At 50.1% G+C, this 21,022-nt stretch overlaps 1 protein-coding gene across 4 annotated transcripts in view; it reads right to left on the bottom strand.

Moving 5' to 3' along the window:
* FAN1 (FANCD2 and FANCI associated nuclease 1) overlaps window positions 1-21,022 on the bottom strand; it is a 29,955-nt gene that overhangs the window by 8,043 nt on the left and 890 nt on the right. For 2 of the 4 annotated variants that reach the window (XM_007167504.2, XM_057543864.1), the window contains exons 2-10: window positions 19,529-20,938; window positions 16,574-16,714; window positions 13,709-13,910; window positions 11,917-12,150; window positions 7,338-7,469; window positions 5,801-5,909; window positions 4,541-4,660; window positions 1,026-1,190; window positions 443-590 (exon numbers count right to left, since the gene is read on the bottom strand). In XM_007167504.2, the coding sequence (XP_007167566.2) occupies window positions 443-590; window positions 1,026-1,190; window positions 4,541-4,660; window positions 5,801-5,909; window positions 7,338-7,469; window positions 11,917-12,150; window positions 13,709-13,910; window positions 16,574-16,714; window positions 19,529-20,786 (2,509 nt within the window). In that variant the 5' untranslated portion in view covers window positions 20,787-20,938. Of the gene's footprint in view, window positions 1-442; window positions 591-1,025; window positions 1,191-4,540; window positions 4,661-5,081; window positions 5,177-5,800; window positions 5,910-7,337; window positions 7,470-11,916; window positions 12,151-13,708; window positions 13,911-16,573; window positions 16,715-19,528; window positions 20,939-21,022 lie in introns of those variants that run through there. The other 2 variants (XM_057543865.1, XR_009007672.1) reach the window with 2 other exon arrangements.

Genomic DNA, 21,022 nt, shown 5'->3' with positions numbered 1-21,022 from the left:
TCACGCATGCTTCTTGGGAAGGAAGATGGGAAAACCTCCAGTTCTTACTGACATTTGCTCTCCTCCCTCGCATGGGCTCGAGAGCTCATTTTACAAGGAATTTGACCCACAACTCTTCCAACCATGTCTCTGGTCCCAGGCATGACGTCCTGTCAGGGCTCGGCCCTCCATCCCCTTAACGACACCCACCCCCCTAGACTGCCGGTCCCTCTTGGAAGCAGCCTGGCCCCGGCTCCCCTCCTCTGACCGGCTGGCTGTCAGCAGCATCTCGTGGTCCTCTGCCCCGTCCTGTCCCCCTGCCTGACAGGAGCTCTCTGAGGGCAACCCAGCCTCCCTTGCTCCTCGCGTCCCCCCAGAAGGCGCTGCCCTCACAGGTGGGAGGTGCGGACACTGGCTGTGGGGCGGGACACCACCCACTGTGGCCACACGGCCCCGGTGTTACCCTGGTCGAAGCCACAGCGTCTGTAATGGGCCAGCGCCAGCTCCTCCACGGAGCACAGGACAGTGGCAGGGGCGGTCCCCCCGGCCTCCAGCACAAAGACAGACTTGCCCGGCCCATGCTGCGGGCAGAGCCGGCCCGTGACGGTCACCTGCAGGGGGGGGCGAGGGGAGGACAGCCATTAGCTTTCCTCCTGCTCCAGCCCTGCACACCCGGCTCTGCTACCCCAAGGACACACTGTCCTCCACCCCCGAAAGGCCACCCATCTTCAGCGCAGTGCCAGGCCATGTGACCCGCACCTGGGGACGCAGCTCACCACCCGGCCCCCTGCTCTCTGGGGCCCTGACCAGGCAGGGGGACCTGGAAAGGCTGTGAGCTGCTGACTCAGGAGTTTACAGAGTCACAGCCCCTGCTGGCCCAGCCTCCCAACGCCCAGGTGAGGACAGGGGAGAGGCCAGGTCGCTGCCCACAGCAAGCCAGAGGGTCTTTGGAGTCGACAAGAAATGCGCGCTGAAAACCTCTCTAAGGCTGCGTTCAGGAAAAAAAACAAAAATACATCCCAAGTGCCCCAAGAATATTTACTTACATGTTTGACGTCATCCACGGTGATTTCTGGGAGCTGACGGAAGAGGTGCGCATACTTCTGGCAGCTGGGAGAGGCCCGCAGGCGCACGGCCCTCTGATACAGCGAGAGGCGGTGGCCTGTCCGCACGTCCGGATCCGCCAGCCCTGCTGTGATGCACTTGATGGCCTAGAAAAGAGCACAGTGCCTGTCAGGGTCCTGAAGTCCCCATGCAGCATCCCCTCGTTTCATGTGACGGGAAACCCCACTGTTAATTAATCATTCATTTTGCTAACTAGTGGTGGGCAAAGCAGCCCTTCCAGAGACAAGGACATTCCCTTAGGTCCCATGCCGAGCACAGAAGAAGCACAGACCCCGATGCAAATGTCTGGGGCACGAGCAGCCGTGCTCCCGACACTATGTCCTGGTCACACATGTGGACACAGCCCATGTCAGCTGCCACACGCTCAGGAGACGGAGTCGGCTGGGGAGAGGGACCTGGTCCGGGGCGCACTCGGGGCACCACCCAGGGGCTCGAAATGCAGAGCAGGCACCTCTAGGGCAGGAGCCTGGCCGTCTGACCACCTCCCGGTCCCAGGGAGCCTCATTTATAGGGAGAAGAATCTTAGGTTTGAAGGAGTTACGCATTTTCTAAGGTTATTCAGGGCTGGACAAATAAACAAAAATACTGAAAACTACATGGGATACCACTTCACACCCACTAGGATGACTGTACTCAGAAAAATGGACAATAAAAAGTGTTGGCGGGGATGTGGGAGAAATTGGAGCCCTCGTGCTTTGCTGGCAACAATGGAAAAATGATCCAAATACTGTGAAAAACAGTTTGGCAGTTCCTCACAAAGTCATACACAGAATTACCACGTGACCCAGCAACCTCACATCCAGGTACACGCCCACCACAACTGAAAGCAGAGTTTCAAACAGGTATTTGTACACAGTAGTGCTATTCACAACAGCCAAAAAGTGGGAACCACCCAAGTGTCCATCTACAGATGGATGGATCAACACAACGTGGTCCGTTTACACAATGGAGTATTATTCAGCCTTGAAAGGGAAGGACATTGACACCTGCTACAACATGGATGAACCTTGAGGACGTTATGCTGAGGGGAATAAGCCAGGCACAAAAGGACAAAGATTACATGATTCCACTTCTGGGTATTTCATGGAAATACCCAGAACAGGCAGATTCCTAGAGACAGAAGCAGATTAGAGGGAACAGGGAACAGGGAACCGGGAACCAGGAACCAGGGCAGGAGGGAACAGGAGTAACTGTTTCAAAGGAGCAGAGTTTCTGTTTGGAGGATGAAAAATTTGGGGAACAGACAGTGCTGATGTTTGAACAACACGGTTCTGAACTGCTCGGGTCCACACACGCACAGATTTCTTCCAGTAAAGACTACAGCACTGCATGGTCCACAGTGGGTTGGATCTGCAGACACAGGACCTCAGAAATGGAGGGCCAACTACAAAGTTATCCGTGGATTTCTGACTGTGCAGGGGCAGGGGGGGTCGGCGCCCCGATCCCCGAGTTGTTCAAGAATCAGCTGTATGATTAACGCCACTGAACTGTATACCTAGAGATGGTTAAACTGCAAGTTTTCTTTGTCGTATGTATTTATTACAATAAAAGAATAAAAAGTAAAACAAAAGCCCTGAAAATCAGTGAAGATCAGGCCATCAGAGTGGGGTGGTCCAGAGGAATCAAGCAGAGAATGAGGCCCTGGGCCGGCTCTGTAGCCCCGTGGGAGCCGGGCTGGCCGCAGGGAGGGGCGGCCTCGGGCTCAGCCTGGCCTGGCCGGCTGCTGGGCACCTGCAGGCATGAGCCTCTGCTGGGCTGGCAGGTGCCCTCCCTGGAGACTGATGTAGAGAAGGAAGGAACGGTGACAAAATAACAGGGGTTATGAGCATGGCCGGGAAGATCCTTGGGAAAAGGCGAAAAGGAACCAGGGTTTTCCATCTGTCTCAAAGATAACCTCGGAGTATGAGTGAACGCTCCTATCAGCAGATCCGAGCAAGAGGAATGTCTATCAACTCTTTGGAACCTTTATTTCAATGAAAGAGACAGGCAGCGTGCACACACCCTCTGTCCCCGCTGGGTGAGGGGCCACCAGAGGCCTCTCCTGCCCTGTCAGCCCGAATCAGCACCGGGCAGGGAGCACCACACCCGCCTCCGGGAGAGGAAACAGCTCTCCCAGCTGGAAGCACCTGAGGTGACAAGGCACCTTTTCAGGTTAAGGCAGTAAAAATAGTATGTCATCGTCCACCCCTGTGGTCAAATTTTCCAGCCCTCCATCATCCTGATTCACTTGACCTGCCCCTGGAAAAACAAAAGCTCCCAGAGTCGTAGTGCCCTCTGCTCAATGCAAACACGAGGTTGGCAGGGATGGGGACCACAGGAGGCCGGCCACACAGAGGGCCACTGTCGCCACCTCGGGAGGCCCCACCCTGCTGGCTGCAGCAGCTGGCAGCCAATGGTGTCCTCAGACTCACAAGGTCCCCGCCACAGAGAAGGCAGCGCCTGGAAGGGAAGGCATCCGCCCTGCTGAGTCAGACACCACGTCTCACGGCGGGAGGAATGCCTTCCATCCATCTTTCTACCAGGAGGCCCCGGGCAACGAGTCAATACAACCACCATTTCCAAAACCACCATTTCCAAAACTGTGTGAAGGTGGACACATCTAACCCTCCGGCTCCCTCCACCCCTAGAACTTCATCCCTGAATCCCGACACGATCCCGCTGCCGACACACCCGCCAACCCCACTGTCGCCCCCATGTTCGCGCCCCTACTACTTCTTCTGGGGTTGGAAGAACACGGACAAAGAAGGATGTTTAAGAAATCAACGTTCTAAATCAACCATAGTCCAATATAAAATAAAAATTTAAAAAAAAAGAAACCAGGGGCTTCCCTGGTGGCACAGTGGTTAAGAATCCGCCTGCCGGTCGGCTCTCCCTGGTCTATCAGGAGGTCGGCCAGCTGTGTTGGCAGCGCCCTCACTAACTCTGCTCTTTGTTCTCAATAAACTCACTCTCGTCTAAAAAGAAAAACAATCCGCCTGCCAATGCAGGGGACACAGGTTCAAGCCCTGGTCCGGGAAGATCCCACATGCCGCGGAGCAACTGAGCCCGTGAGCCACAACTACTGAGCCTGTGCTCTAGAGCTCACGAGCCACAGCTACTGAGCCTGCACACCTAGAGCCCGTGCTCCGCAACAAGAGAAGCCACCGCAATGAGAAGCCTGCGTGCCGCAACGAAGAGTAGCCCCCACTCGCCGTAACTAGAGAAAGCCCGCACATAGCAACGAAGACCCAACACAGCCAAAAATTTAAAAATTAATTAATTAAAAAAAAAAGAAACCAATGTTCTCAATCAACCATAGTCCAATATAAAATAAAAGTTAAAAAAAAAGAAATCAACATTCTAATTACATTTAGATTTTTAAGGTATTAACAGTTTGCTATATTTTTAAACGTATGCCAAACTGAACAAAGGCTGGGCAGCTCCCGCGGCTGAGTACCGGCTCCAGGCGCTTCAGGTGCTGGTGCAAGTTGAGAGCCAGCCGGTCCCACCACCGGCCTCTGCTGTCAGGACAGTACACTTTCTGGGACAAAAGGTTTTCAAGCTCCTTGACGGCTTCCTGTGGCAACAACAAGGGATGCGCATTAGACACCTACACACCAAGAGTCTGCCATTATACTGAGTAGTCAGGAAAACTGGCAAAGTATATCTATACAGCATCCCTCTCCATTCTAAAGTAAGGCTCAGGACCCGGACTGCCAAGAGGGGCCCTGGGACGTCCCTCGGGAGTGGCCTGAGCTCCGGAGGCGCCCCCTACTTCTCAGCAGGCCCCCCGCCACCTTGTGCAGCTCTGTGATTCCCCACGGCACTCTCTGCAAACCAGGTCGGCAGTGCAGGCTGGACACGGTCAGGCTCTGGGCAGGAGCAGTGGCTGGGCTGCAGGCCCATGTGCTTCTGGGAACCCAGCCGGTCACAGGGCCGAGGTTGTGAGGGGCAGGGGGCAGGACAGGAATGAGGGGGTCTTCACCCAAACACCCCACCTCAACAGGGGGACTTTCTGGTCTAGGTTTACTGGTCACGCTTCATGTTCATCTTTGGTGGTTCCCGGATCTCTTTGAAGGATCTAACGCATCTCCTGAGAAAAAGGCACAAACCCCATAGACACACTCGCAGATTCCCCGAAGCCAACCCCACAGGGCCTCTGGGGGGGGGGGGGGCCACAGACCCCTCTTGGGGGACCCACTGGCCCAGCCCTAGCACATTTTCTTTGTAAAACACCATGTTTCAATTACACAAGTGTCAACACAACAGAAGCTAACTCCAGCAATCTCACAATGTTTAATACAAGGAGGGATAGGACCGAACTTTTCATTCGTGATTATAAATTATTTCCAGACCGTGCACTACTGCTGTCAGGGAAACACAAGCAGAGGTGAGGTTTCTGCCTCAGGGGTTTGGGGAGACCCTCCCTGTCACACAGGGGGTTCTGACGGCGGCTAAGCTCTGGCTGCAGAGACCACCGGCGGCTCCCTGCGGGGCGCTGACCGTCACCTGGCCATCCTGGTGCACAGGCGTCAGCTCACAGCTGGCGGAAAAGCAGGTCGCCCTTGGCCATCTTCCTACTAACCAGGAGATGGCAGGTGCCCACGGGAAGCAGGCCCTCGTCGCATCGCCGGGGGCTGACCAATCACTTGGGAGAAGTCAAGAGCCAGGCAGGTCCCCCTCAGTAAGAGCCGGGTGAAGGGGCTTGTGCACTCACCTTGTACATGTGAAGTCTCTGCAGTATTTCAACAGTTCGGGACAAAATCCTTGTATAAACCCAACCAACGGTAAAACACCGGAGAAAGAGTGGTAATTTCTCGTGGTATCTAGGACGAAGACGTACACCAGCAGTTTAGTGCTTTGGTTTATGTATTGTAAGACAATCACAAGAAGTGACAAAGCAGACTGAATTCCTACCTTTTAAGAAGATATATTCTGAACACTGCCTGTCGTGTGCAGTTTTCTACACCACAAATCTACGCTCTCACAGCCACCCTTCCAAGGTCCCCCAGACAGCGGTGAGAAATGAGAGCTGGAGGTCAGCAAACGCCCGCCCTCGGGCCAGACACAGGGCCCCAACTGATTTTATACAAACCCAGCGTGACTTCCACGTTTCTAAATGGTTAAAATAATTCAAAAGGAGAAAAATAGTCTGTGGCCTGTGAAAATTACATGAAACTCACATTTCGGTGTGGGCAAACACACCTGCACTGGGACAGCCCCGCCCGCTCGCTCCGGGGGCGGGGGCCGGGCGCGTTCACGGCAGGACAGCAGAGGCCAGTGAGCATGTGGCTGGCACAGCCTGACCACTGCCCAGCTGGCCCTCCACGGAAGAGGCTACCAGCCTCTGTCCTACAGGAACCCAACTTCCTGGCCACGAGGTCTTTTCTTTTTTTTAAACAAAGAAAATCACCTATTAACTTGTTTTAAACATTTTTCTTCTGCTTGGTCTGAGAAATATTAACAAATTTTCCTGAATTATCTTAAGAAAATCCTCCAATGTACGTGCACATCACAGGGTAAGAAGTCGACTGGTCGTCTCCTTTCTAGAAAGGCCTTTAAGTAAATGGCTCAATTTTGTCTGAGTTACTCCCAAACAAAATACGGACAAAATATTCAGATATTTTTTCTTAACAGTAAACGCCATTTTCCTGGCTATGGTTTTTAAGTCCATATTATTTCTGCACGGACTTCAGTTCCAAATTTTTTTTGAAAAAGATATTTAATAATACTAATTTTTCTCATCACTATGTAACAAAGAAAGGAAAAAAATCTCTTAACCATACGGAATATGTTTAACATTTATTAAACCAAACAAAATGAAGGATCACGTGCTGTGTACTTGAACTTTCGAGGTAAATGTTCATTTTCTTTTTCAGAATTTTACAGCTGCTGGAATTTCCAGCAGAAAGAAGACACCTGGCACAGTTCCCACAGCTTCTGTCCTGCGGCTGGGCTTCCCCCACGGTAAAATTCAGCTGACCGACCCCCAGAGAGGCCAGCCTACCCAAAGGCGGCAAGCTGCTGTCTGCCACACAGGGACCAAGTGTATAAATTCACTCCAAACCCCCAGACGTGCCCTTCTATTCACCCAGCACTTTGACTCCACGCAAAGCAAGGAGGAAATTCACCTGCACATGTTGGTTTCACCACAGAACGAAAGGAGTGTGCTCTTCATGAAAAGAAAGACCTTAAGCAGTTAGAACAACTCGGCTAGTCAGTAAACTTTGACAGGGACCCGAGAGCCACCTCACCTCAGGGACGGGTGGTCTTTCAGTCCGTCCCAATCCTGCTTTGCACACCGAGCGAGCTCCCTGGCTTCCTCCCAGGCCCCGCTGGCCATCGCAGTGGAGATGTCGTTCAGCATGTGCGCGGCCGCTGCGTACCTGCAGGGGGGGGACCAGGCCATCCAAGCTTCAGGGGTGAATGATCACTGATACACAAAATTCCACATCCTGCCCGCCACATCTAACTCTGCTTTTGAAAATACGAGCGTCATATTTTACCTCAGTAATAATTTGACGTATTACCCCACGGGAGTGGCCTAGAAGAACTCCTCAGACAGACTACCCAACCAGAAAGATGAAAACATTCACACTGCACTGTTATATAACACATCCCATTATATGCATGTAATAATACTGATCCGCGCTTCCTTTCTGACTTTTGGTGCTCATCCATTCATTCATTCACTCAACAATCCGGCAACCTTGTAAACAGGTAACTGACTTCAGAATTACACACAAGCGTAGATTTGGTCATTTAATCACTGAGCCAGAGGTAGCCAGAAGGATGCTGCCCGAGCTAAGAGAACTATTTGGGATTTTCAAAAATAACTCCAGGGACAGGCTTTGGGAGACGGCAATGCTGAAGTGTTATGAACACACTGAAGTGAAGAAAGACAACTTCTCAGTGCACCTGAGACATTCGCCCAATCAGTTCTCTAACACTTCGAGGGCACAGTCATTGTGTTCTGGACTCACCCTTAAAAGAAAAGCATGCACGAGCAATATGTGCAAATACTATCACATAAGAGTAAAACATATATGTAGAACTGAATCACTTGGCTGTACAGCAAAAATTAACATTGTAAATCAACTATACTTGAATAAAATAATTTTTTTTTAAAAAAGAGTAAAAGAAATGGCCTCTAAATATAAAAATTTGCTCATGAACTCTTCGATCTAACTCTCTTATAATGTGCAACTGGACAATTCTAAGGTCGATAAGGAAAGAGAAACAGGGAGGGGTGCCCGGAGGCTGGCCCGCCCGGCAGGAGTGCCCTCCCGCCCACCTGAACCAAGCCCCCTCTCCACGAGCCCATCGAGCCCAGCGCCAGCCCCACGGTGCCGTCATTGCCGCCTGCATGGTCACCAGCCCTCCCTCCCCCCACCCCCGCACTGCCAAGAACAGCATCCCTTCTGCACCCCGACCTCTGCCCTCTGTCTCCTGCCTTCCCTACACCTGGCTGAGAGCACGGCTTCCCCGCAGCCTCCCTCAAGCAGGGACGGCTCTCCTCACGCAGGGCCCAGACGGATGGAAGCATCCTCCTCCCTCCCACCTCCGCCTCCAAATCCTCCTTCCCTCCTTGAAAGCCCCCACCTCCGAAGCCCACGCCTCCTCCTTGCGGGCACCTGCCAGCGCCCCCCACCCCTGTCCCCGTCCCCTCTGCCTTGGTCTCCCTTGGTCTCCCGCCACGATGGCCACGACTTCAGAATTCTACACCTCCTTCCTCCCCGATAACACGATTCTCCAACCTCTTCTCAGCCACCCACGTGCTAGTGGCCACTGAGACCTTCTGTCCCCGATGGACCGAGTCACCCTCAAGATGCTGACTTCGAGCATCTCCTCCACTGACCCCGCCCCCAATCCTTCCAGCTCTTTCACTGCTGACAGCAACTCCCCACCTTCACTAAGACCCCACCTTCAGCGCGGCCCCTGTCCCAGCCATAGCGCCTGCCGTCCTGCAGGCCCACGGACCTCGCCCAGGGCAAGCGGCCCCCCGCCCAGGGAAGAACACACAGCGGCCACAGCCCCACCCTGGTCGGGGTGCCCTGGCCGCTCACTCCTCTGGGCCTGCACCAACTCCCCGAATCGTGCTGAAGACGATCGCAGAGCCAGGCCGGCTGGTTTCGGCACGTGCTCGCACACCTCGGCCCAGCCCTGCTCGCGGGGTCCCCAGTCTCCACCGCGGCAGCCTCAGCGCTGCCCACACCCCGGTCCTCCCGCAGGTGCTCCGGGTCCCAGGGGGTCCCCTCCTCCTCCTCCACCGTCTGCCTCTCCCTTTCTATGGGTTTATCTGCACGTGCACGTGCACACACACACACACACACACCCCCCCGAGAATCTCCCACCCTTAAGACACCAGGGAACTAGGCCGCCCTGCCATCGCAGGCCGCCACAGCAGGGGCTGCTTCTCCGAAGCCCATTGGAACCGACCTTCCCCTCCCTGCGCGCGGCTCCTGCCGTCCACCGCCCACCCCCATGGGCCATCCCACTCGACCTCACTGCCCTTTCTCCGGCGTTCAATCGAGCCCCATCCTGACACACCTTCTTCTCCGGGTCCGCCCACCACACACACCCCTGGTTCCCTGCCGCCCTCGCGGCAGCTCCTCCGTGCTGCCCAACCCCTCGGCGCTGGCTGCCAAGCTCCTTCCTCCTCTTCTCCCACGGGGACCTCATCCCCGGCCGCGTGCTGGTGACTCCAATTCCTCTCCAGGCCGAGCTCCTTCCTGGGCTCCTGACGGCACGCCCAGTACCACCCGGGGCAGCTTCAGTCATGGGGCTGGGGGCATCCCCACCCGGCATCCCAGCCCTCCCCCCAAGTCCCCCATCTCAGCCCATGGCACCACCACCCACGCCAAAACTCCAGTCATCCCTGACTCACTCCTTCCCTCCCCACAAATCTAATCACTATCACAACCACAATGTAATCAGAGTCACGTCTCAGCTTTTCTGCCCCAAAACATCTCGCACGTTCACTTCTCTACAATGCCCGCCACTGCCAGCCCAGCCAAGACCTCCATCCGGACCGCCAAGGCTCAATTAGTCTCCTGCCGCCCCCCAGCCGCCACTCCAACGGGACGCTTTTGTAAAACGTACACCAGATCCCCTGCCTGCCTAAACCCCTTCCCCAGCTCCCCATCCTCAGAGGATATGACCCAGTCGGCTCACCAGGGCTCTGAGGCCCAGCGTCCCCTGACCTGCGGTCCTGCCCAACCTCCCCTTCACACGGGCCCCTGAGGTTCCGGCCAGAGATCGGCAAGCTCTCTCCTGCCCACGGAGCCTGGACGCGGGCACCCAGACCCCTGCAGGACCGGCTCCTCCTCATTCTCAAGCCTCAATCCCAACCTTTCGGGGACACTCTCTGCCTCACGCTATCTACACAGGACTTCTCCAGCCTGCCCCGCAGTTATCATATTATTCTGTTTTCTTTCCCGTCTTCCCCAGTAAAACATAACACCACGGCGGCAAAGACCCTATCTGTTCACACTGCAACTCCACCACCTGGCACGTAATAGGTACTCAACACTCAACCCATGGGCACTGAATAAATGAGAAGAGAAAAGAAAGGATCAATTATTTCAAGTACCAAGGTGGTGGGAAAGGTTCCTCAGGCCAGGTGTCACGTTACTGGTGTTGTATAATCACCCTTCCTGAAGTCACTTCAACCAGATTTCATTTACGTGCTACAGCCCTCTGCATAACAAAAGAACTTTGACTTATTTTTAACACTTATAGGATACCTACTTTCTAAAAAAAAGACGTGATGGTTTATTTTTTCTCCCTAGCCTCCCCACTTTTGAACTTGTCAACCATGGTTTTGTCAACCATAGAACTGAAAAGCAACCTCCCTTAGATACGCGGTAATGATGACAATTATACCACTAAGACGCACTGAGCAATCCCCACAGGCCAGGCTCTAAGCAAGCTACCCATATCAGGACAGATCTGTGGGAATGTACTATTATCTCCCCATTTTGCAGATGAGGAAACTGAGGCACAGAGTAGATTCATGGTTCATTAGAGAGACTGGAACCTGGCTTCAGAGTTCTCACCAAAGAGAACAGCACCAAGTCACTAAAAATGAAGACGTAAAAGGACATGAGACAAAAGAAAACACAGTCAGAAGAAATATTCTTACTAGAAGATTTGACTAAAACAGTTATTCTAACTGAACACAAATAGGATATTGAACTTCCTGATAACTACGGCAAAATGGACTAAAATCAGTTTATACTGACCCTGTTTTGATACAATAATCTCAATAGTTTATTTTTTAAAGCACATACTAGACAACACTTAAACAACTTTCCTAAAATCAAATATCAGAATCAATTTCTGCTAAATTTGAGTCATAAACCTTAAGTCAAGAATCAAAAGTGAGGACTTCCCTGGTGGCACAGTGCTTAAGAATCTGCCTGCCAATGCAGGGGACACAGGTTCAAGCCCTGGCCCGGGAAGATTCCCACATGCCGCGGAGCAACGAAGCCCGTGCACCACAACTACTGAGCCTGCGCTCTAGAGCCCGCGAGCCACAATTACTGAAGCCCGTGCGCCTAGAGCCCGTGCTCTGCAACAAGAGAAGCCACCACAACGAGAAGCCCGCGCACTGCAACAAACGGTAGCCCCCGCTCGCCGCAACTAGAGAAAAGCCCACGCGCAGCAACAAAGACCCAACACAGCCAAAAATTTAAAGATAAATAAATTTTTTTTAAAAACGATTTTGGCTATGAACTCATGTTTCTGTTGTGGATGGCAAAAAATAATAACAAAGCCTTCTACATAAATTTTAAAATACACAGATTTCATAGGGAGCAAACATGCCCTTACCTGATGAGATCCTCTCTATCCTGGAAGATTTGGGTTTTCCGACTGACGGTATACCTGGGAAACTCCATGCGGCCAAGGTTGACCAGCAGCACCGTAGAAAGCTGGCCCTGCCCACCACAGGCCGCCTCCTCCTCTTCCACTGCGTGGGTCAGTGAAAACAGCAGCAGGACCCGGGAGAACACAGCCCGGGGGTCTCTACACACTCTCACAGACTGTCCCGCCCAGTCTTTAGCTCTGAAAAATACACGATATGGAAAATAATTTTCTGGCTTTTAAGCATTTGGATGTCAGATTTCACAAATTATTTCAAGCTAAACAGCATGCATTATTCTAAGCCTGAAGCAAATCTCCCACCTCCAACTGTGTGACTTAAAGCATTTCTTAACCTCTCTGGGGCTCAGAGCCCCACCTAGGAACACGGTGAGGATTAGATGACACTGTAACTGCAAACGATTTCACGAACTGTTTGCCTCAATAAAAGAGCAGTATAGAGTTTACACTGGTCCTGAACACGTGAAATACCAGGAAAACTCATAAAAGTGTTACCTATTTGACACTAGCAATTCTCAAATCTTGACTCCAGTGACACTTGAGATGAAATAATAGGTATTTATGTAGAACGTCACTACCAAAGGCTCTTGGTAAGGCGGCATGTTAAGTCCAGGGCCCTCCGGCTCCAACAACTGCAACACCACACACGGCAGGGTTTCGCTATTGACATCCGGGCCGTGTAACTCTTTCCTGGGGGTGGGATGCCCAGGCTGTGCATTAGAGGATGCTCAGCTGTATCCCTGGCCTCCGTTCACTAAATGCCAGTAGCACCCACTACCCACCTTAGTCATGACAATGAAAACGCCTCCAGACGATGCCCGGTGTCCCCTGGAGGGCACAGTCGCCCCCAGTTGAGAGCCACTGGTCTAGTGGAGGACCTCACACTTTCCTACCAGCCCAAAAGCTATTAAGCCAAAAGCAGAGTTGCATCCCTGGGGCGTGCAGAGATCAGTGCCACCACCAGAGCCGAGAGGACACAGGGGTGGGATTCCCATCACACCACCATCTACTTGAGGACCATTCATCTACAGAGACTGCCCGGAAGTACCCTCCTCCCCCATCTCCACACAGAGTCCCAAGGAGGTCCAGTGGACTGACATTCCAAACTCCCGTGAGAATAGTAGTTAAAACTGCATTTTTCTTGAATAATAAAATATTAGAATTTGCCAAGGGCCTAGTGCCTCTAATCTCTTGCCTCCAGATTTTTCTTGGTCCTAGAAATCAGTGTGGTATCTTAAGAATTAGGAATAATAAACCAAGAAAGAATCCAGTCTTTATAATAACGGTTCACCGCCTTCTCAACTTAACTGCAATTGAAAAAAACAATTACAATCTGAAAACACGTACCACCCACTATAAGAAGTTAATATGTGCTATCGGGACTTTCCTGGCGGCGCAGTGGTTAAGAATCCGCCTGCCAATGCAGGGGACATGGGTTCGGGCCCTGGTCCGGGAAGATCCCACATGCCGTGGAGCAGCTAAGTCCGTGCGCCACAACTACTGAGCCTGCGCTCTAGAGCCCGCGAGCCACAACTACTGAGCCCTCATGCCACAGCTACTGAAGCCCGCGCACCTAGAGCCCGCGCACCGCAACAAAGAGCAGCCCCGGCTCTCCACAACTAGAGAAAGCCCATGCGCAGCAACGAAGACCCAACGCAGCCTAAAAATAAATAAATAAAAATCAATTAAATATGTGCTATCAACATTTCAAATGTTTTTACTATAACAATAGCCACAAAACCTTTTCAAAATCACTGCACCGATGCCAGGCTGATTCTTGCGCCAAGTGCAGACTGAAGGCTGTTTGGCCAATTTGAGAAACGCATCCATCAGCTGCTGCTTCTGCCCGTTGGGATTCACCAAGTGGAAGGTCTTTGCCAGGGCTTTCAGTTCCGGAGCAGAAAGGAGCTCGAGCACCTCAGACAGTTCTTGCAACTCAGATTCTGAAATATTAAAAAAAAAAAATTTTTTTTAAGTAGTTTTAAATAAGCTTACTGTTTTCTAGCTTTATTTACTTTAAGAAGAAAACTCACTTACATGAAAATAAAATGAAATGCTACTCTAGAAATTTTAGTTTGCCAAACTGATTGTTAAAAATTATGGAAAATAGATATTTCACAAAAGTTATAAAACAACAGAACTTCTAAGAAGTAAAAGAAAATCTGAATAAAATAAAGACCCACATGGATAGCCACTGGTATATCGCCCACAACAAAACCTACGGCTGGGCCTCTCCAGAGCAGGTCAGAGGCAACTGCTCATCAGCTGTCCTCTCTCCACACAGGCCTGGGGTTGAGAAGACTTGCATGGGGTCACTTGCTCAGCACACATGTGTACATCACTCTATTAGGGGACCCAGACAGCAAGCTTGACCCCCGGGATGCAGCTGAATCAGAGCTGGCTGGTCTCTGCCTTCACGGCATCCACAGCTTAGGGCAGGGCCATCTTCCTCCAGTCAGCAAGTCCTCACTGGGTGTACACTGCCTGCCAGGTAGCACCTGCCCAGGGCATACAGTGAACAAACCGCATCCGTGCCCACAGGGAGCTAGCATAATAAATATGTCAGGGGTGACAACTGCTACAAAGAAAAACAAAGCTGGCAGCAACATGGACGGACCTAGAGATGATCATATTAAGCGAAGTAAGTCAGAAAGAGAAAGACGATTATCATATATCACTTATATGTGGAATCTAAAATATGACACAAATGAACATATCTATGAAACAGAAACAGAATCACAGACACAGAGAACAGACTTTTGGTTGCCAAGGGGGAGGTGGGTGGGGGAGGGATGGATTGGGAGTTTGGGATTAGCAGATGCAAACTATTATATATAGGATGGATGAACAACAAGGTCCTACTGTATAGCACGGGGAACTATATTCCATATCCTGTGATAAACCATAATGGAGAAGAATATAAAAAGAATACATATATGCATAACAATCACTTTGCTGTACAGCAGAAATTAACACAACATTGTAAATCAACTATACTTCAATAAAATTTTTTTAAAATAAATAAATAAAAGGAGGAAGAATGAACTAGGAAAAAAGAAGAAAGAAAAGCAAAGCTGGGTAAGGCAAACTGGACTGGCGGGAGGTGGCTGTATTTGACACTAGGTGGTCAGGCAAGTCCCTGACGAGGTGACACAGAGCAGAGCTAGATGACATGAGGGGGTGAGCCGAGTGGGAGCAGGCACAGGCTCTGAAAGAGGGGTGCACTCAGCCAGAACACCCAGGGAGCAGAGTGAGGGGACGGCCAGGGACACACCCCACTGGGCTGTGCAGACCACGGGTGGGACCTGGGCGGGACTCAGGGCAGCGTTAGGCAACTGGGGTTCTGCTTTTGTTGCTTAACGGTCATTTAAAGGTAAGTCAAGGCTCAGGGCTTCCCTGGTGGTGCAGTGGTTAAGAATCCACCTGCCAATGCAGGGAACACGGGTTCGAGCCCTGTTCTGGGAGGATCCCACATGCCATGGAGCAACTAAGCCCACGAGCCACAACTACTGAGTCTGCGCTCCAGAGCCCGCGAGCCAACGAAGGGTAGCCCCCGCTCGCCACAACTAGAGAAAGCCCGCACGCAGCAACGACGACCCAACGCAGCCAAAAATGAATAAATAAATTTATTAAAAAATAAATAAAGGTAAGTCAAGGCTCACCTGGCTTGCCTGTTACACCTGTAGATTTCTGGAACCTGCACCTTATCTTCCGGGTCAGGTGGGGACACAAGCTCTCCAGTGCCCCTGATGGCCTGATGTGAGGGAACCCGGGGTCCCGCTGCCTGATCCCTCACAAGCCCTCACATCCACGGAGCCTCCAGGCCTCTCCCCCAAGGCTCCCCACGCCCCCCAGCCAGGCCCACCACGTCACCCTAACTGCACTCACTGCTCTGCACTACAAACTCTGCCGCACAGAAACGGTCTGGCTTTGGCTTGATTCCCCTATTTCAGTCTAAACTGTGAACAACTTGAACCCAGGATTCACATCTTTCATCCTCCTTATACCCACGTTTCCAGTACAATATTGTACTCAACACATGTAGGTACCTAATGAAAGCTACTGATGAGACAACCAAGGTTACCTCATATTCACACGGGCTTAAATCAGTGAAACAATTCCTGAGACAATCATCGTACAAATTATAAGAGCTGTCTGTGTGTGCATGGGGGGCAAATTAAGGTTTTAGAGGTGATACTAGCTTCAAACAAACCAGCTTTGTTCCATCATAAAGATGAGAAAACTGGGTAAGATGAGTCAAGCTCTTGCTGGAAGGAGAGCCAGGAGGGATGAGTTTCCCCTGTGGATCCAGCCACCCATCTATCCCTCGGTGACTTTATGGGACTAAGCCTGGGACCATCAGAATGCAGCAGCAGGCAATCTTTTGTTATCCTAGGAGTCCTAACTCAGGCTGAGGATGGCTTTAACAACACATGAATAATTTGTTGTCCTAAGAAGATTCAAAACTCAATTTAAAAAGACATACACAATTACTATTTATCAGGCACCAATCAGAAGATGACACCAAACTAACATCACCCTCATTTTGCAGAAACTGGATTCCCTACGTCGGATTTTCACTTTGGTTCCCCTGGACAAACCGTACCCGTCTGCAGGAAGCCTGCGTGTGTCAGCTCTCCAACCACCGGGGTTAAGTCAGCGGAGATCTCTTCATATTCCAGCTTGTTCATCTTAATCCAGCCGAATTTACGTTGAAAAAGTCTGACATATAACTTCTGACCGCTAGCTGCAACGAAGTTAAGAAAAATAGTGAGAAACCTTCTGTTTCTTCTCGAAAACATATACTATCATTTACTTTTGTAAACTGAGGTGAGTAAAACAGGCTGTTAGAAATACACAGAGGCTGACTCAACGGATCTTCCAAGAAAATCATTTTCTTCCTTAGGAAGACGTGACTTATTTCAAATACAGAGCCCCATGGGGATGTCTCCTTGGCCTGTATGCCTGTCACCGCAGGACAGGAGGACGCAAAGCCAGCCCTGCCCCCGCAGCTGTGCAAGTCTGTGGAACTGAGACTCCTTTTTCTCTTCTATTATAAAAAGGAACGGGGGTGGGCAGTAACACCATCTTCCCAAAGTTGGTGAAAAGATTAAACACGATGAGGTATTCAATAATTAGTGGTGTATAAACCATAAAAAAAGTTCCAAAGTTAGTAATGATTATTGGCCATTTAAAAACCTAAGACCCGGGCTCCCCACTTTCTAGCCAGCATTTCTACTCCCTCAAGAGAAATACCCCAGGGTTCCAGTTATTTTGTTCTCTCCTTTCGGTTTAATATGCATTATTCTATTTTTGGCTGAAAATCATCTGAAAAGAATTTTCCAAAAAAAGTCTAGCTTTGGTGGGGTGGCCATCTCTAAGGCAGTGATCTCCACCGAGCTACTTAATTAATCTGGTCTCAAGTTTTCTTATTACCCAAATTATCTTTAAATTTCTAACTCTAAAATGGTATGGGGACTTCCCTGGCGGGCCAGTGGTTAAGACTCCACACTTCCATTGCAGGGGGCGTGGGTTCGATCCCTGGTCGGGGAACTAAGATCCTGTATGCTGCATGGCGCAGGTGAAAATTTTTAAAAATAAAATAAAATGGTATGACTGTATTTGTTACATCTTCAACATTTATTTCCCTTTTTTCTTTAAAGAGGCAAAATCGACTTGCAGTAGTTATTTTTACTACAGAGACACTGTAGATGATTCTCTGTGGAGAGCAAGCCACAAGAATCTGCAGAACTTACAATAGCAAAGTGCTCCTACTTCTCAATCATACTGAAGCCAGGGGCCACCAGCTATTCAAACAAATGCTCACATGAATGCAAGCAGCACCCAACCAAAGATCTGTGACCACCCCGGATACGACAGTCAATGGGGGTCATTTACACCCACGTCGGGGGAGGCCAGTGCAAGTAGAGATGGAAGCTGTGTGGACACTTTATAAAACTGTGCAGAGGGCTTCCCTGGTGGCACAGTGCTTAAGAATCCACCTGCTAATGCAGGGGACATGGGTTCGAGCCCTGGTCCAGGAGGATCCCACATGCCGCAGAGCAACAAAGCCCGTGTGCCACAACTGCTGAGCCCGTGAGCCACAATTGCTGAAGCCCGCGCGCCTGGAGTCCGTGCTCCGCAACAAGAGAAGCCACCGCAATGAGAAGCCCGCGCACCGCAACGAAGAGAAGCCCCAGCTCGCCGCAACTAGAGAAAGCCCACGGGAAGCAACAAAGACCCAATGCAACCAAAAATAAATTTATAAAAAAGAAAAGAAAATTTTTAATATGTTAAAAAAAAAAGAACTATGCAGAGAAGTATCACCCACGTGTTAAAAAGTAGCACAAGCAGAGCCATAGTTTCCTTGTGCGAAAGTGAAATCGAAGCCTTTCCCTTAACCATTATTGGTAACACTCAGGATTTCTTTTTTTTACTCTACTGGGACTCAGACCTGCTACTATCACTAGAGGTCAGCGTGGCCCCCAAGTAAGCTTTTCCTACTCGGGAGGGACTCAGTTGCACAGAGCCATCAAGGCCCTTTGGATGAGCAGCCATCAAGTGGGGCTCTTGCTCCAAACCTGCGCTATTGGCTCAGAACCACCGCCGGCTGCCAAGGAACTGAGGCATGTTTTTAAATGTACTAATTTACAAAATTAAAAAAAAAAAAAAAACACAAAGACCAAAAATGTTTTTAATGTACCAATTTAGCTTGAAAGTTTCCACTTCCTGCACACCCTGACTTTAAAAGGCAGAGTTGGGCTTCCCTGGTGGCACAGTGGTTGAGAATCTGCCTGCCAATGCAGGGCACACGGGCTCGAGCCCTGGTCTGGGAAGATCCCACATGCTGCGGAGCAGCTGGGCCCGTGAGCCACAACTACTGAGCCTGTGCGTCTGGAGCCTGTGCTCCGCAACAAGAGAGGCCGCGATAGTGAGAGGCCCGCGCACCGCGATGAAGAGTGGCCCCCGCTCGCCGCAACTAGAGAAAGCCCTCGCACAGAAACGAAGACCCAACACAGCCATAAAAAAAATAAATTAACTAAAAGGCAGAGTCCAGGCAACTAAAATACTGTTGGAGGAAAAAAATAAGCCTGAGTATACCTTGGTTTGTTTTTTCCCTGTATTTTATTTTCATTTTTGAGGAAATGGCCTGCGAAAACAACAAAACCACCTAACAGTCAGCTTGATTACATGCCCAAAATGCACAGTACACTTTCCTAAATCACACTGGTTTTTTTTTTTCTAATCTGGGAAAGGTTGTTTTACAACCATCAAATATACAAAAACTGGACAAACAGCTGCTTCCACTACAACCAAAGTACAGCTTGTAAGGATGATACTGCAGAAGCAGACATCACCAGGCCCAAAAATCTTGTCTCTTTTACAGGCATATCTTTCTCTAGCTGAACTCTCATTGGCTGTGAGTTCCATGAGTACTCCCACGGGACTCCCAAAACCACACTGACTGCCTGTGGTCATGAGATTTCTGCCCATCACATCTCAGACCAATTCAGGGCAGCAAAGGGGAAACAAAGCCTCGAAAGCAACAGGTTCAAGATACCTGATAATTGATGAAATTTAGTTATAATGCCCTTCTCGTGTTCATCAAAGAGCCTCCTGTCTTCTTCATTCTCAAACACGGCTTTCAGCACCACGAGGAAACTCCGAAGGTAGTAAGGATGGTCCGGTGGGGCTGGACTTGTTACACAGGAAACATCACAGCCTGACCCCTGCTCCAAAGGAATTCGGTCAGTGATTTCATTCTTTAAGCCACTGTCACCTTCTGGAGGAAGTGCTTGGCTGTCATTCCATATAGAAGCATCGTGTGTAGAATTATGAGATTTTGCCTCCCAGTGTGATGACTGGGTTGGAGCTTGTGAAACAAAAGTCATTTTTACCTCTTCACAACCACCTGCTTCACAGTTTTCAACACCTTTATCATCTGTTCCTTTGATACTCTCCTGCTTTGCAAGATGGTCCTCTGAAGCAGACTTTAGTTTATGCCCAAGAGTTAAATCTGGTGAAAGTAACACGGGAGCATTATCTGAGAAGGTGGGGGTGAGAGTTGATCTCCCACATTCCTGGGCAGCCGTTTGGCCTTCAGCTTCCATTATTTTAGAGCCTCCCACAGTATGTTCGGGAGTGCTTGGTTCCTCCAGAGAATCACAGGCAAACACGTTTTCCTTTTGAGAACTATTCTCCAAAAGCTGATCCTGGCCTTCCATCTCTGAACACTGATCAACCAGGCTCTTAACCCCTGTGGACGAGGAACTCTGTGGACTCTGATTGGCGAATCCCTCATTCTTATCTATTGATCTTTTAGCCTTTAAGTATCTTCTGGACAATTTAGATGACAGGCTTCCCAGAGGGATGACTTTCACATTATGATGTCTCAGCCCAACTTGATTTCTGCAAACTGCGTCATCATTACTCTTAAAATAGGGGCTGGTCTGCTGTTTTATGCCCATTTTTGCTGAATCACTTCGGCCAGGGGTTAAATTGATCTTTGATGGTGACGACTTCTCTGGCGTTACATCTTCTAAGGCAATATTGGTCAAATCTACTGTGGACACATTTGAACTTAAGCCAACATGCCCAGGGTCAGCTGGAGTGACGTCACCGTTGTTAGCACACATTTCATCAAGGTGACGGTTTAGGTCGTATCTTGGCACCATTTTACTACAAATGGGGCAGGCAAGCTTAACAGGCGGTACGTTGTTAAAAAACGCAATAATAGAGTTAGATTCATTTTTTTTAGTTTTGCTGATTGATAAACTTCTACGAGGTCTTTTTTTTGAGGATTTCCCTACAGACATCATGAGTATTAGAAAAGCTGGGTGTTTCAAGTAGTAAAACACAAGAAATCACCAGGGAAAGATAGCAATGGTTTACTTTTACTCCCCTGAATTGAAATAATAAAAAGTGGGATTCTATTGGACTTCATGTTATTCATTTAGTCAGTTTCTTCTCCCTACAAAATAAAACGCATGTGGATTAATAGCATTTTTATGAATTCCACAACAGAGAGGGTAACTAAGCTCTAAAACGTGCAACG

The sequence above is a fragment of the Balaenoptera acutorostrata genome, chromosome 3, assembly GCF_949987535.1.
Source record: "Balaenoptera acutorostrata chromosome 3, mBalAcu1.1, whole genome shotgun sequence".
Classification (NCBI taxonomy): domain Eukaryota; kingdom Metazoa; phylum Chordata; class Mammalia; order Artiodactyla; family Balaenopteridae; genus Balaenoptera; species Balaenoptera acutorostrata.
Note: the sequence above shows the minus strand (reverse complement) of the source record. Positions and strands in the feature narration are given on the sequence as shown.